Source organism: Leptonychotes weddellii, chromosome 5 (genome assembly GCF_054177405.1).
Source record: "Leptonychotes weddellii isolate Sample4059 chromosome 5, ASM5417740v2, whole genome shotgun sequence".
NCBI lineage: Eukaryota > Metazoa > Chordata > Mammalia > Carnivora > Phocidae > Leptonychotes > Leptonychotes weddellii.
In genome coordinates, this window is record NC_138373.1 from 151,201,138 (window position 1) to 151,217,331 (window position 16,194).

Consider the following 16,194-nt stretch of genomic DNA (forward strand, 5'->3'; position numbering starts at 1 on the left):
GAGTGCTCAGAAACTGTCTGCTGAGTGGTTGGGGAAGTGAGTACGCCACGTCTGCTAGCAGAGCAGAATCTTGTACCTGAAAATAGAAGGTCTGAATGGGCTCCCCATCCTGGTCGTAGGTGAACTGGCCAAGAAGTGTCCCCTCTTGCTGCAGGTCTTCATCAAACCCCTGAAAAGAGAACAAGGGATGGCGGGAAGATCTTGCACTAGACAAGCGCCCCGGCCCCCCCAGGGAGGAATGTTCTCCCTTCCTGTTCCCATACTGGTCCCTTCCCACACTAGCAGATCAGGCAGCAGCCTTAGTGAGACTGTAGGGGGCCTGAGCCCTGGACCCGGTTTCTTCCAGTGCAGCCTAAGATAACTGGGACTTAGGTACCATTTCCCACCCTGCTGCTCTCTCTTCCAGATATGCTCCTTTCTTCCCAGCCAAAGAATAGATCCCAGCTTGGTCCTCGGTAGAGGCTCACAGGGTCCTGTAGCCCCCCTGGCCCCCCACAGGTACTCACAAAGATGGAGAAGTCCTTGGGGGCACTGGAGATGGTGCTGTTGGGCGACAAGGACTTGGGGACATGCTCTAAGGTGACAGCAGTGGGGCGGATGCGGGCAGAGAGGCGAACCACGGCAAAGCCCTGGGGCCCCTGGAAGGCCCAGCAGTTGCCTGGGTGCACGTCTGGCTGGAGGGGAAGGAAGCTGGGTCAGCGTAGGGCTGGTGACAAAGATAGCCCACCCTGAGCACAGCTTTTGCTGACCCCAGGATGGGAGTCCCCCAGCTACACAGGTGACTGCTCGGGGCCCCTGCTGCTGCCCTCTTTGGGTGCCTACCTGGAGAATGACTCGGGGTGACTGCGAGTGGTACCACAGGGGGATGCCGAAGAGGCTGAGGAGGGCCGTCTTGGTCTCATAGGTCTCGGAACACCGGGTGCTGATAACACTAGCCCCTAAGACAGGAAAGCAAGGCAGTGTGGGCAGGGGAGGGAGGGTGGGCAACCCAGACACCAGTGCATCTCACCAGCCCAGGGAACCCAGGTGGGGACGGCTATTGCCATGTCCTCTCTGAGGATGGAGGGCAGATGCCCCGGGCCTAGTCTGTGTACCTCAACTATATCCAACTACAGAATAACTGTAAACGTCAGCCTCTCCCTGGCCAACAGTGGTGTTCAGTTCATCCAGACTTCTCCTAAGCTTCTTCACTTGCCTTCATTGTGAGTGATGTGTGCTGATCTCAAGCTCCACTCGCCTAGCAACATGGCTGACCCGGCCGATGCCAGAGGGCCAGCCAGCACGGGGACCTGGCCAGCAGCAGGACAAAGGCTCTGCAAAGGGGGGAGAGTGCACACACACCTCCTGATTCCAGAGCGTAGTCCACCATCCCGATGCGGTCCTCACTGTAGCGCTTCAGGGCCTGGTTTACAATGCGCTGCACCTGCTAAAAGAAGCACCCAGGACGGCTGCCAGGTGAAGCAGACTTGCCCACCCTTAAGCCCCTACTACTGGGGGACCCCCCTATCCTGCACCACACACTGGCATCCAGCCACACACGCCACTTCCCTAGGTGTCCCCCCACCCCCACCCCCACCAGCCCCAAAGCCAACATCAGAGCCTCTTGCATGTTGAGAGGTAAGGTAGCTAACCCTTAGGCCTTGGAATATACCAGGAAGCCGGCAGAGTTGGGACTGTGCAGGTCTATGGCTCCCAGGGAAGAGAACACCGTGTCAGGGGGTGGGGCTGTTCCAGGGACCACACAGTCCTTACCTCCTCTGTCACCCCGATCACGCCTTCCTTCTGCAGCGTCAGCCCCAGGCTGGCCGCGGCCTCCCTCGCTGACTTGCCCTGCATCTCGGCTACGTGGGCAAGGATCTTGCTCTCCAGCTCCTGCAGCTGAGCTTGCATCTCCTCTCGCTGAAGGAGCCCCGTGCGGGTTCCTCCACCTCGGAGAAGGAACTGACTGACCCAGGCGGGGAACTGAGACTCCACCTGGGGACCGAAAAGTCTCTGAGAGGCTCACAGGGACAGTGTTGCTCTGGTGCCCCAGGCCAGGGCAGGGTGGTGCCTGGCTTGAGTAGAAGGGGTAGGGAAGGAGCACAAGCCTGGGAGGGGAGGGCTGGGCCAGCAAATCCTGCTAACCCACACGGAGGAAAGAGTTATGCACAACCCTCCACGTTATTGAAAACAAAACTGAAGAACTCTGGTCAAAGAAAGCCAGCATTTGTGCCAAGTCCCAAGCAGGGGGCGGCTGGACAAATAGGCTCTTTGCCATATGGGCTCCTAGGACAGATGCCCTCCGAGGACAGGGTGTTCAGCAGGGGACTTGGGTGGTTCCAACTTACGTCATCCCTCACGGCCTGCAGCTGCTGGGGCAGGAGGCCCACTTGGTCTGCCATGGAGCTCTGCTTCAGGCTCAGGGCTGCCAGCTGGCCCTCCAGCCGCCCCAGCTCCTTCATGGAGTTCTCTTGGAAGGCCTCTTGGGTCATCCTACTCCCGAAGAGAGGAGAAAAGTATAAGCCTTGGCTCCCTGGTGAGGGGTGAGGCCGTGCTGAGAAACACAAGAGGATCCCCTCGTTGGCTCCCAATAGAAGTGTGTGCTCATCACCCGCAGGTGCACGCAAGGCCTACACCTGGGGACCCTGGCCTGGGGACCACAGCCCCGGCGCCTACGAACTGGTTTGCTTATCCCAAGGAATAAATTCTTACCCTGTTCCCTTTCTAACCCCAGATCCATAATTCACTCTGCCTCGGCCTCTCCCACCCTCCACACATACGCATGTCTGGGGTATGGGAAGGCAGCCTACATGAGTGTGTACAGAAAAAATGGCATGTCTACACCCAAACCCACAAATCCCAATTCTCCTGCAGTGCCTCCTATACCCAACCTCTCTTGCATCTTAAGGACAGGCTCTAAGCAGGTGTTCCTGAGCTAGGTTTCAGCCATCCCCTCTCTGCTCTGAGGCTCTGCTCCCCAGGCCTGCCTGGGTGTGGGGGGAAGGAGCAGGGAGGAGCAGGCCTAGGCCAGATGGCAGTGCCCATTACCTTTGCCACTCAGACTTCAGCTGCTGGAGTCGAGCCTCAGACTCCTGTAGCGAGAAGAAGGCACAGATACAACAAATGCCAAGCTCACAGCAACCGGTCTCCCGGAGCAGGATCTGTTCCCTTTGGAGTCTTTGTTTCACTACAGCCCCACCCTGGCAAACCTTAAACACCTCCTGGTCAAGGTCCCCAAGAGAGTCTCCCTCCTGGCACACTTCGGCATTCATTCATTCACTCATTCATTCACTCGGCATGTTATACCCAGCACAACAGACCTCCTGAAAGCCCCCCTTCCTCAAGCATGCCCCAGCGCGTCCCTGCAAAGCATTCCAGAGCCCGTGGGTTTGGCCCTCGCAGAAGTTAGGGGACTCTACCCCCCCATCTGGTGTCTAAGCAGGCCCTTCGGGAGATCTACGCTGTCTCAGCCCAAGAGCAGATGTTGAACTGGATAAGGGCCCCACCGACCTGGGAAGCCTGGACAATTTTCTTAAAGAGGTCTTCAGAGTCTTGTTGATGCTCTGCTCTCAGGGTGACCAGTTCTTCCTGTCAGAGGAGAGAGAGGCTGAGGACTTTCCGGAGTTACAGGCAGAGGGAACTTAGCCAGTAGGGGGTCAGATGGGAACTTGAACCAGGCCTGTCTGACTGCGAACTTCAGCTCCTGGCCCTTCTTCTCCAGTGCTCCTCGGGAACACGCAAGACTCCCTGGATCTTACTGCACACCTCTTGTGCCAGGCACTCTACAGTCTTGCGCTCGCACGACTGGGTGGGGGTGCAAGGGTAAACACGAGAGCCTCCGTTTTACAGGGAACTAAGGCTTAGAGAAGGTAACTGCCAAGTGACACACTGCTGTCTCTGTCATGTCAGGGTGCGCAGGGCCTTGCCCCTCCATCCCATACACCCACCGCGCCACCCAAACGCTACTCCGCTCCCGTTCGGAGACCTGGATCCGAGCGGCGGTGTCCCTGCGGAAGTCCTCCTTCAGGGCAGCCTCACGGCGGCTCACTAGCCCCTCCAGAAGCGCCAGGGTGTCGTCCTGGCTCAGGCCCACGTGGCCTCCCCCACCAGCGGCTCCCTGCCGCAGCTCCAGCCGCTCCAGCCGCATAGCCTCCTTCTGCCAGTTGGAGGAAAATTCAGCAGCGAGAGCTTCCAGACGCCGCTCCAGAGAGTGGACCCGGGACAAGATGCGCTGCTCAGCCTGGCGGGGTGGGGAGGGAAAAGCCACGGAGGTGAGTGACAGAGGATGCTCTGTGCCCCGCAGGTAGGGGAGGACGCCAGCAGGGAGCCCGGGTGCCCTAAGGCTGCTGACGTGTGGTGACCGTGCGGCACAGGATGCTGGACACACGTGGCCCGGAAGGGTCTGATCCCCAAGGAGGAGTGGGTGTGGGCCAGGTGAGCGGGGACATAGCAAGGAGGGAGCCGCAGGGGACTGTGTGGCCTGCTGGGCTGACCCCAGCCCCCTTCCCTCTGCTACATGGGTGCGCATGCCAGAAAGCGAGGGGCCGAGGGGTTCAGCTGCTGACTTCAGCAGCTCCCACTAAGTCTGTCCAAGAGAACTAGGGCTAAAAGACAAAATAATTTGAAAAGGCTTTCTTTTCTTCTCTTTAATTGGAGGGCCCACAGAGAAAATAGAAGTTGTTTGGACTTGAGGGTTGCACCTGATAGCATGGTATGAATTTTTAGAAACTTCCTGGCTTAAAAACAAAAATCTTTGCCAAGGGAAGATATAATCTGTCAACTGTCAGTTAAAGACAGGAACCTCCTAAGCACAGAAGTTGCTTCTGATTTTTAAAATTTTTTAAATAGGTACATTTGCAGGACTCAAAAAGCAAACAGTAAGTTATTCTAACCTGTGTCCCTATCCACCTGGTGCTCTCAACCACCACCTGCTCCCAAACCAAGCAACGATTTTCATTCATGTCTTTATGCAAATGTAAGCAAGTACAAAGATATACTCCCCCTTTGCACAGAAAAGGTGGTCCTGAAATTGTATTTAACATCTTTACTAATGATTACAAAAAGGAAAGTTATATTGCCAAAATAGGTTATTATTTTATGAAATAACAAGATGGTGAGAAAAGTAATATCCACCAACATAAATGGTTAAAAATGTGTTACCCAATTAGATTCAGCAAGATGCAAGCAAAATTCAAATATATTTAGGGAGTAAAGAATTTTAAATTTTCGGGGCACCTGGGTGGCTCAGTTGGTTGAGCGACTGCCTTCGGCTCAGGTCATGATCCTGGAGTCCCGGGATCGAGTCCCACATTGGGCTCCCCGCTCAGCGGGGAGTCTGCTTCTCCCTCTGACCCTCCCCTCTCTCATGTGCTCTCTCTCATTCTCTCTCTCTCAAATAAATGGATGGAATCTTTAAAAAAAAAGAATTTTAAATTTTCATTGTCACACGCACACATTCTGGTTATCTGGGCACTTGTCACCCCCACTGGACTGCAGGCTCCTTGAGGACACAGCCTGGGCTGCAAAACTGGCCCCCGTTCTACCCTCTGCCCTGTATCCACACCCTCCGCAGTGTGGGCTTGCAGGTGGAGTCTATGTCCCCCTCTTGGAATGTAGCCTGGCTTTGAGACTGCCTTCGGCCTAGAATGTGGTGGAAGGGACAGTTCTGAATGTAGGCCTGATTCTGCTCTCATGGAACCATGGTCAGCTGCTATGAGAACAAGCTCAGGCTAGCCTGCTGGACGAGAAAAGCAGGTGTGGTGCACAGCCAGCTGCAGACACACAAGGGAGCCCAGCCTAGATTAGCCGGTCCTTGCTTAGACCAGAGAAGCCACCCAGAGGAGCCCCAGACTCGTGAGCTAATCAAATGCTTGTAGTTTTAAGGCACTGATTTTAGGGGTGATTTACTTATGGTAATTGGTAACTGACCAACATATCACCTTATTCGTAGAAGATGCTTAGTAAATATTTATGAAATTATATTACAAAGGAATAAAAGTAGACAAAACGATTGGTCTCATTCTTTTTCCTTCGGTTTTCTGTGCTTAAGACGGCAACTAACTTTGGGACGGTTTGAAGTCCTATTTAAGCACAAGCAAACTGCTCCCCCAGGACCTGCACCCCAAACAGTATAGAAAGGGGTGTCCTGGGAGACAAGGCAGTTTATCAGCGAGGACGACGCCTCTTCTCAGCCCTGTATGTAAGGTGTAAGGGCAGGGAAATCAACTACAAACACAGGCAGAGCGAGGACCCGCGACCCTCAGATCCTCACCTGGAAGTGGGAGGAGTCTCTGGACTCGCACACATCCTGCTGTCTGCCGCTGCTCTTCGCTGCCCACCAGGAAACCACAGCAGGGTGGAATGTCTGCAGCCCATACGGGTAGAAATACCAAGCGCCTGTCCACAGAGGAGAGGGGGTTATCCAGGCCAGTGGCCAAGAGCAGGAAGGCACAAGCTGCTGAAGAGGGCAGCCTAATCAACACGGGTTATTAGCAGCCTGTCTCATTCCTGTGAGCTGCATTTCTTCTGGAAGGGATGGAGGGATGGTGGAATGGAGGTTCCCATCATTCTTTGAGGCGGTAACTTCCACCCGACAGTCCCAGAGTATATGCGTTCTCACATCTCTCAGGAACCCTCATCTTTCTCTGGATGGCAAAACTCAGAGAACATGGCTCTAATAAGCTAGGGATGATCCAGCGGTAGAACCAGAGGCCACTCCCGAATGTCCATCAGAATCACCCAGGAAGCTTTTAAAATACCCAGTATCTGACCCCACTCTCTCTAGAGCATGAATTCACTGGTCTGGGGGATCCTTCTGTAGGTGAGGTGAAAGATTTTACTTACTTAGAGAAAGAGAGAGTTGGGGGAGGAGCAGAGGGAAAGGGAGAAGCAGACTCCGTGCAGAGGCGCGGAGCCTGATGCGGGGCTTGATTCCACGAGCCCAAGATCATGACCTAAGCCGAAACCAAGAGTTGGATGCCCAACCGAGCCACTGCACTGTCCCTGTAGGTGAGTCTTAAAAGCTCCTCAGGAGGGGCCCCTGGGTGGCTCAGTTGGTTAAGTGTCTGACTCTTGATCTCAGGGTCATGAGTTCAAGCCCAGCATTGGGCTCCATGCTGGGCATGGAGCCTACTTATAAAAAAGAAAAACAAGCTCCCCAGGTAACTCTCATGGACTACTGTGATTGAGAATCACTAAAACAAGACACCTGCTAAGAGAGGGTGCTACAGCCACAGGGACACTTGCATCTTGCTTTAGGGGTCATCTGCTTGTGATGCGTTTACTCCTGAGTTATGCACATGCATGTGTGTGTGTGGGGATGAGGGCATCTGAAAAGCTGCATGCATCTCCATCCGGGTAGGACCACACCTGCCACTCAGTCACTGGCTGGGAGCAAGTGCAGCGGGAATCACACGCCCACCAGGCTTTCAGTCAGTCCCTCTGGACGCGCCTCACTTCATGCACTCCCCTCCCGAAACGGGCCACTCCCCCCGCCTTTCAGACTCTCCACACGCATCTCACATCTCTTCGTGAGAGATGCCACTGGGACTCAGCTCCATCGACCCCACGAGGCTGCGGTGAAACTCAAATTATCGGAGGTAACTCATGAACAAAGCACTATACAACTGTAAAGGATCATTCTTATTTTAAGGGTGATGCCCAGTTTCCACTGGACATGAACAAGCTGTTCTTGTAACAGCAAACGAAAAGGAAATCAACACTTGGAAAAATTTTCTACCTTGCTATTCAGTAAATACAAGTTGAGTAGATGCTAAACCTATAAAACCAACTCTAGGGGCACCTGGATGGCTCAGCCCGTTAAGCATCTGCTTTCGGCTCAGGTTATGATCCCAGGGTCCTGGGATCGAGCCCCACCTGGGGCTCCCTGCTCATCGGGGAGTCTGCTTGTCCCTCTCCTCCCCCCTCAATCTGTGTCTCTCTCTCAAATAAATAAATAAAAACTTAAAAAAATCAACTCTAAAAAAAATAAGGCATGGTCTCTATCAATTAATTGTAGATTGGTACAATCATTAAAACAGGCTGGGGGCCATAGAGACAACTCCTATGGAATTGTGAGACTCCTATGATATTGTCAGATTACAAGCTGAACACAAAATATATACACACAATTATTACAACTATGTAAAACACACAAAATAGTCGTAGGATAGAGACTGGAACAATGTCAAACACTTTATAAATGAGCTATATTAGTATAAAAGAGCATGCTTCTCTTTACTACTTTGTTTTGATCTCAAAGATAGCTAAAGATTGAACTTGACGTCGTAAGACGAATTCACTCACCCAGACGATGTCCTGCTTTCAAATGGAGGGAAAAGGACTACTAATAACAGTGTCAAGATCCTGGCTTTTACCCCAGTGCTGCTGTATTAGGGCATGTCCTGAGCCAGGTGGCTCCAAGAATGCTCTAGACATGCCAGGCAGTCCAGAGCAGGCCCCCAAACAGGACCAGGTCAGTGGACTGGGGCATATCCCCTCTCACCCACTGGGCACCCTGAGAATGCTGCATGGGTCAGTGAGGACCCAGGAGAGCCAGACAGGACTGGCCTGGGGCTTGGGAGCTGCCCAGGCTCAGTCTGATCCCACTCATCCTGCCTCCTTCCCTTTCCTGTAGGTCATCACAGTCCCTGTGGTTTTCACATCTCCACTCAGCGCCAGCCCCCACCCCACCCTGCCCTGCCCCTCTGGCACGCCAGCGCCATTTCGGCCCAGCATGCTCATCCTACCCCTCCCCTGCAGCCCCGGGCAAGCTCACCATAGGTCAGGCCGGTCATGAGCAGCAGCAGCAAGAGGAACCATAGGAATGTCTTCACAGACGAGAAGCGCCTGGACCACAGGAGGGGACAGCGGGGGGGGGGGGGGCAGCGGCGGAGGTGTCAAGAGGGCATTCGGGCCTCTTTATCCCCACAGGGAGTCTGCAGAGGCTTTTCCTGAGTGCTAAACTAGAGTTGGAGTGGGGTGCCCTGAAGTGTCTCATCTCCCCAGGGCTGGACACTTTAGAGCTTTACCTGTAGGTCTTGGAATAATGGGGAGAATTCGGACTCTCTGAATTTTATTGATGTTACTTAAAAACATGGGGTCTTGAAAAACCTGAAATTTTCATATACAGAGGTCCTCTAAGCAAGCAATTCTAGGAAAAAAAAAACCAGAACTCCCTAAACAATGTTTTCTTTTAGAAAAGTGAGGAACCTTCTTCTGGTGATACAGGTCCATCCTTGCCCCTCTCAGCACAGCTGGCCAAACACCCAGCCAGGACTACGGCCCGAGGACCCGGACTTCCTGGCTCAGTCTTCTTTCCGGGCTCTGCTGGCTCAGGGACTTGGGAAAGAAACCCACAGCATCCTCACACAGCACCTATTCCTGGCTTCTGAACATGCCTCGGAGAACACTGGGTTCTAGACTGCCACGGGGTCAAGAGGGAAACCCAACTTTCTTGGCAACACCACTTGTTGGCCGGAGCCTAAAACCTGACCAGCAGGAGGAAGGCCAGGCTCGGCAGACACAGAAGTGGCCAGACGGGGCTGGCATTTAGCAGGAAGAATCTAAGAAACAGGAACCCGTAATTCCAGAATACTCCCTGAAGAGAGCTATTGGTTTGGAAAACACCTGACTCAGTCCCATCATCTGTCAGGCAAAGAGGGGCTCTGGGGAGTCTGCGCCCTGCTCACTGATAAAAGCTACCCGTGAACTGGGACAACCACCTTCAGAGAGATGACATCTAGGGGTTTAGGAGCTTTATGGGTCCCTTCCGTCCCAGGCCTTCCGGATTCATTGTCAAAGTGGGGGTCTCGCTCACCTGGTTAAAACGAAGACATCGAGAAGAGAGGCAGCTGTCGTCAGGCGATACCAGGTGGTGCCAACCCACCAGTAGAGGAGGCCAAAGAGCCGGCCTACAAGAGGGACCGGCAAGGCCCAAGTGTCACCCTGAGCCAGAGGCCTGCAGGTCATGGTTCAGAGCACCGCTCTGTCCACCTGCCGCCCTCTCTGCCCCCGCCCCCACCCCCAACTCTGAGCTGCCAGAGCACCTCTGTCCTGTCCGAGGCCACCCCGTCCCTCTGATCCCACCTGCCTGGTCTGCCAACATCCTCCATCCGGCTCTGCAGCTCCTCCTGCCCCTCCACCCGAGAATGCTAGAGTGTTACTATGGCTCCTGGTCTCCAGTGATTATTCTAGAATGAGCTTTCCCTGATGGTCCTATGGTCTCTTGGTGGGCTGCCCAACCACAGGGAGAAGCGGGGAGAAGGGGCTGCTATAGAGAATGGAAATAATCGTGCACAGAATAGCCAGCACCCACCTGGAGAAGTGACAAGCGTCCAGAAACAAGAGGCTGCCCAGGAGATGGCGTTCCTTAACCGTGAACCTGAATCACGGTGGTCAGTCTCCGAGTATCCTGCAGGGACAGAGAGGCCACACTCAGTCTGTCCTCACTTTTACGCGCCCAGGGATATGGAGACTGCCTATTAGTTGTCTCCTTTAGACTGTGAGCTGAGACCACCTATCATTCTCCTTTGCATCCCCAGAGCGTCACACAGGCTGGCCCCCAGCAGGTCGGTAAACGTCTGTCAAAGGAATGAAGTGGTAGGCTTCTGACATTTTGTTTGCTTTGAGCTTCTCGTCTGCATCCCTCTCCTCACCAGCAGTCCTTCAAACCATCGTTCAGAACTAGACTAAAGGGGTCAAGCCCCTCCTCTATGTGAAGCCGCACGTTAAGTACTGGCTGGAAACAAGTCAAACACGATGGAGTTGACCACAGGCTGCTCAAACTGATGGGGACAGGGCAGTCACGGTGTGTTAAGGGCCCCCCAGGCCCGGTTCAGGGAGCCGTGGTGGCACGGGGGTTGGGGCGGATGCCCGGCTGGCCTGTGGAGACGCCCGCCGGATACTGTGCTCTCTCAGGCGGTCAGGGGGTCACCTTCCCTGGGCCTCCCCCATCACTGCCCCAGCAGTCCCAGGAGCTGCTGGAGTGTATCCCCGAGGCGTCACCTACCTGCGAAGTCATCCTCAGAAGAGTAGCCCGAGGAAGAGCCCAGGAAGTCCTCGGAGCTCTTGTTCTCAGCAAGCCCGTTGAGTTTGCTGCTCTCCATGCCGCCTGTGCCCCTCCTCCTCCCCACCCGCAAGTCCTCACCTGTGGAGGGAAGAACGTGGGGTTCTCCGGGGGCCGAGAGCTGCTCCCAGGAGGCTACGCCACACGGCCTCATGCGGACACCTTGAGGAGCATCTCTCATGGACAGATGGGACTGCCCTTCACTTCTCCCGAGCTCCCTGGGTCCATAGGAGGGTCTCTGGGCCTGGAGCAGCTCCATGACCACTTCGTTGTCTGATGTGGCCTGTGAGTTCAGACACTCGGCTCCCCTTCTAAGGGTTTCTGAAGATGGGGAGCCCCTCCTCTGGCCCAGCAGTGCTTAGGAAACCACTCGGGGAGATTTTGGACCTTAAGTTTCCACTAGAAGCAAAGGAAGCAAAGCCCCAGGCGAAAGGTCTCAGATACTCACTCCAGTAGGAGTCACTATGCAGGTGGTCGTCGAGGATGGAGCTCCTGGCCAGGGAGGAGGCCCGGGGGCTACCAAAGTAGGACTCCCTGACCACCGACTCGCTGTAGTAGGAGGTGTGTGCGTCGGAGGAGGGGCCCAGCTGGGGCGCTGGGGAGAGGCGCTTCATGTTGCTGGATTTCCTCTTCAAGGTCCTGTGGGAGGTCAGCCAGGAGGGGAGAGGCCGGGAACAGGCAGGTAAGCCCAGCCAGGAATAGGGAAGCAAGCCGCTCTGCCCGCCTCTAGTGAGTGGGTCAGCCCTGTTGCTAGGCAACCAACAGCTTCCTGGCTCCTGCGGGTGCTAACCACAAGTGCTCTCTTGGCTCCCATTAGCTCTAAATCTCACCAGCAGTTAAGTGATGGAGTCAGGATTCAAATCCAGGTCCCTAACTTCAAAGTCAAAGTTTCTTCTCCTGCTTCTTAAAGCAGTACCAATTTCTACCGCCCACGGGGTGCCTGGGTGGCTCAGTCGTTAAGCGTCTGCCTTCGGCTCAGGTCATGATCCCAGGGTCCTGCGATCGAGCCCCGCATCGGGCTCCCTGCTCCGCGGGAAGTCTGTTTCTCCCTCTCCCACTCCCCCTGCTTGTGTTCCCTTTCTCACTGTCTCTTCTCTGTCAAATAAATAAATAAAATCTTTAAAAAAAAAAAAAAAATTTCTACCGCCCACTGAAAACCCGGACCAACCCGACCTGGCCTCCTAGGACTAGCCAAAGCCTCGTGAGCTGCTCTCTGGGCCCCATATCTGCCAGCCGGGCAGGATGAGGCGGGCACCTGCTTCAGCTCATTTGCTGTGCCCCTCAGACTTGGTCCTCCCCTGGGCGGCTTCGCTGGCCCGGCTGAAGCCTTACAGAAAGTACACATGGGTCGGGGGCGGAGGGTCAGAAGGGCACACCTATCCATAGCAGAAGGGGCTCCTGTGAACCCCACTTGCACTCTGGGGGGCTCTGGCCTGGCTTGTTCTTGAAGCTGCCTCTCCCCGCGGCCTGTCCTCCGAACATGAGGACAACAGCCTGGCCTGCAACAGGGTGAGAAGAAGCGGCAGTGCTGGGTCCTGGCATCCTCAAAGGTGTGAAGGTTCCCCCTCGACCGGATGGGCATCTGATCTCTGCCCGCTGAGGTGGCAACAGGAAGACCTGCCCGAGCCCTGTGCGATCCACGGTAATCCCCTACCTGAGAGGACTGTCTTTCAACAGGGTGCTCTGGCTCCCCATCACCGAACTCCCTCCGCTGCTGCTGCCGCTATCGTCATCAGCCTGGGAGTAGCGCGTGAGGCGCTGGCTTCGGCGGGACATGACGAGGTAGGATGGGGACCCTCCCGCTGGAGAGACGCTTGGGAGAGAAAGGAGGACATGTGAGGCCTGCGGTTGTTCTCAGCTCATCTCTGGGGACCTGGCTCCCAGGAAACAGTCCACCCCCTGTGCATTCAACCCAGCCTGAGAGGTGGAGACGTGAGGCATTTATTAAGCATCTGCCGGCACCCACCCCGCCGCAGTCCCTGCCCGGCGTCGGGCTCACTTAGTACCCGGGTGGCCTCTCTGGGTGCTTTCCACAGGCTTTTCTAGTTTTCAGTTAACCTGATGCTGAGCTGCCTGAGAGGCAGACCCGGACCTTCTGCAACCTTCGGCACGGAGCAGAGCACGTCGAACACGACAGGCACCCGATAGATGCTCACTGAATGCCTCTGATCGCTGCTGCCTCACCCAGACGCTCCAGTCCAGCCATCCCACCATGCTGCCCTCCCCCTAGAGGTATGTGTGCGCTCATTCCAACTGTTTCTCTTCGAGGGGACACACTTTCTTTTCCTTGTGGCTGTACTCATTGATTCACAGCGCCAATCCAACTTGGACTGGAGAAAACCTTTCTCCTGGTAAGCCCCACCTCCATCCTGAAGGGGTCTGCATGCTGTGTCCCCTCAGTGATTAGCGTGCAGCAACAGCAGTGCATCCTGGTAGGATGGTGATGGTGAGGACAGAATACTTTGTTAAATGCCTCCTAGGTAACCGGCTCCTTACACAGCCATCTCTGATCCTTGTGAACATGGGAAGTACCATTCCTGCCATTGTACAAGGGAGGACCCTGGGACACGGAGGTGATGGGTGACCTTGCCCACAGTCACCTAGCCTATGAATGACAGACTCAGGATTTGAGCGTAGATCTGACAGGTGTGGGATTTCGGTCAGTCTCTGCCGGAGGGAACAAGTCAGCACATGGGGTGAGAAATCAAGGCTCTGGAATTGATATCGAGGACTCAAAGGAGGCCAAGGTGAGGAGACCAGGCAAAACACAGCGTTTGATAACCAGAGGAGGATTAATAAGCCTTCCAGATATAAAACCCAAATTCAAAATCTCAGATGACCAATGTGAGGAGTCTCAACGTGGTGCCTTTGCCTGCCCATGTTACAAAGTCTTTGTTATACTTAGACCCACGCAAGAGTCCCCAGTACTTTTGACTTATTATCACTTCTAATATTCCTGGGTGATCTTTACACTGTTAGGTCCCTATGTTGTACAAACGGCATAGACTCTAATATTTCCCAACTCAAGGATGTGGAAACCAGAAGTTCTGGTTAGTCCAGCTGGAGAATTCTAGAAAGTCCTCTTCTGAAAAACAAGCAGCCTCACGTCTTGGTCTTACTGGCGTCTTCCCAGGTAGGATGCCCACCTAGCATCCCTCCGTGGTTTTAGGCCTGTGTTGGTAAAGGGACCAATTGGTAGTAGCCAAAGCAGGAAGTTGGCCTGGGTCCTTTTCTATATTCCACTCCTTATAAGGTAATTCCACCCCCTCGACTGCCCTCCCCACCTGAAAGCTCCAGAGGCCCATACAGGCTCCTCCTCTTAACCCCTGCCTGCTGAAGGGAAGGAAGCCTTCACCCTGGGGCAGAAACAAAACAATGTTTCTGCCAACTCTCTTGGCAAGAATATAAATATTCAGAGGGAGGTGTGTGGGGTGGAGGGTGGAAGGGGGTGGTGAAAACTGTCAGCAGTCCCCTCCTCCGCCCTCCCAGTCTTTCCTGTAGTCCTGGTATCACGAAACAGTTTGCAACTGAGCCTGGGTTTCAGAAGATGCGAAAGGTCAAGGCCTGAATCCTCCAAAACAAAACAAGGGCCTCTAGGAGCTCAAATCTTTTGCATATCAGAATAGACCCCACCCTCACCAACACACACACCCCAGTTAAGAAACCCTCAAACACAACATCCCTCCCCACTTCTGGGCTGAACCACATCCTTCTCTCAACTCCACCTTCCCCCACACCCCCCTCCACAAACTTATATGGCAGTAACCAGCCAGTCTTCAGACTTAACCTAGATCTCGGGCGTTTTCCACGGGGCGTTTTCACACTACTTTCCCTCGTGGGACCTGTAAAACGCTCCAGGTGCTAACTCCCTTCTCCCCTCATTTTCCCTCCGGGCTGAACCTGCAGACATTTGCTTTTTTTTTTTTTTTTTTTTAAACCAACCACGCGCCTTCCCTGCCACTCTGTTCTAAGTCACACTCCCGCCTCCTATTTGTTTGGCTTCTTTTTTTAAGAACGGAACAAAATGGGCCTTCCTCCCATTCCCAGAGTCTGACAGGCAGAGGCAGGGAACTGCCTGTCCCTGGAAACCGCCTGCCTGGCACGAAAACAGGCACTCCCCTGGGCCGGTCGGAGGTGGCCCGGCTCTCGCTCCCCTCCTCTCGGGGAGGTCGTGCCCGGGGAAGTCCCGCCTGGAGACATCCGCCCTCCCGGCTGGCCAGTGGGCGGGCTGCGGAGATGAGTCAGGGCGGCTGGCCCCCGGCACGGCGCTGGCCCTTCCCGACCGGCCCAGGGGCGTGCGCCGGGCGGGGCTGGAGCCCGGCCCAGCTTGGCCCGGAGAGGAAGAAGCAGGCCTGGGCAGCTCGGCCCTGGCCGGAGCGGCCCGACGATGACCCCGGGAGTCGGCGGCCCGCGGGGAGGCGCGCGAGGCCGGCCCACATACCCTTGCCCCGCACGTCCACCCGCCCGAGGCCCACGGCCGGCGGTTACCTGCTGCTGCCGCGGCTGCTCCGTGCGGGGCCGGGGGCGTCCGAGGCCCGCTGCGCCGCCCGGGCGCGCCCCCTTCCCGCGTCGGAATCCCGCGAGCGGTGCTCGGTGAGGGGCCCCGGGCGCGCGGGCAGCGGCGGCGCGGGACGAGGCCAGCGGGCGGGACGGCGCGGCAGACAATGCGACCCGCGCACAACCGCGCTGCGCCAGTGGGGCCGGCCGCCGCGCGCGTGGCCGAGTGTGTATGTGTGCGCCTGCCAATCAGCGCTGACAGGCCGCGGCCCATTGGCCAGGCCCCGCCCGCGTCACCGCCCACTGCCACCGCCCATTGGGCGGTTTGAACACAAAGGCCCCGGTTCGCTCCTCCCACCGCGTGGGCGGTGGCGGAGGGGGGTGGCCCGGCGCGCCTTGCCCGGAGTCCGCGCGTGGGAGGCGCGGGGGCGGCGGCGGGCCGCTGGAGGACGCTGCTGGAGCCCGCGGGTGGGGGCCCGGTCGGGCCTGACTGCGCACTTGACTCCCGGCCTGGCGGCTCAAAACACCTGATCCGGCTCCGAGCGCGGCCTCGTGCGCCTCACCCCACCCGTGGCCTTCCGGCCGCGGCGTCCCAGCGCCCCGCAAGCCGACTCCGCAAGCCCGGGTGCCGGGGCCTTAAAGGCATCGGGTGA

The 16,194-nt window shown here is 56.0% G+C and overlaps 1 protein-coding gene across 7 annotated transcripts in view; it reads right to left on the reverse strand.

Annotated features, from left to right (window-relative positions):
- SUN2 (Sad1 and UNC84 domain containing 2) overlaps positions 1-15,761 on the reverse strand; it is a 19,464-nt gene extending 3,703 nt beyond the window's left edge. The window contains exons 1-18 of one of the 7 annotated variants that reach the window (XM_081822474.1): positions 15,533-15,757; positions 12,699-12,857; positions 12,421-12,543; positions 11,493-11,683; positions 10,988-11,125; positions 10,295-10,390; positions 9,797-9,890; positions 8,756-8,826; positions 6,251-6,375; positions 3,965-4,219; positions 3,490-3,567; positions 3,028-3,071; positions 2,328-2,472; positions 1,753-1,974; positions 1,342-1,426; positions 823-938; positions 507-674; positions 77-169 (exon numbers count right to left, since the gene is read on the reverse strand). In XM_081822474.1, coding sequence (XP_081678600.1) covers positions 77-169; positions 507-674; positions 823-938; positions 1,342-1,426; positions 1,753-1,974; positions 2,328-2,472; positions 3,028-3,071; positions 3,490-3,567; positions 3,965-4,219; positions 6,251-6,375; positions 8,756-8,826; positions 9,797-9,890; positions 10,295-10,390; positions 10,988-11,125; positions 11,493-11,683; positions 12,421-12,543; positions 12,699-12,820 — 2,166 coding nt within the window. In that variant the 5' untranslated portion in view covers positions 12,821-12,857; positions 15,533-15,757. Of the gene's footprint in view, positions 1-76; positions 170-506; positions 675-822; positions 939-1,341; positions 1,427-1,752; positions 1,975-2,327; positions 2,478-3,026; positions 3,072-3,489; positions 3,568-3,964; positions 4,220-6,250; positions 6,376-8,755; positions 8,827-9,796; positions 9,891-10,294; positions 10,391-10,987; positions 11,126-11,492; positions 11,684-12,420; positions 12,544-12,698; positions 12,858-15,532 lie in introns of all 7 variants that reach the window. The other 6 variants (XM_081822480.1, XM_081822475.1, XM_081822478.1 and 3 more) reach the window with 6 other exon arrangements.
- Between the last annotated feature and the right edge of the window lie 433 nt (positions 15,762-16,194).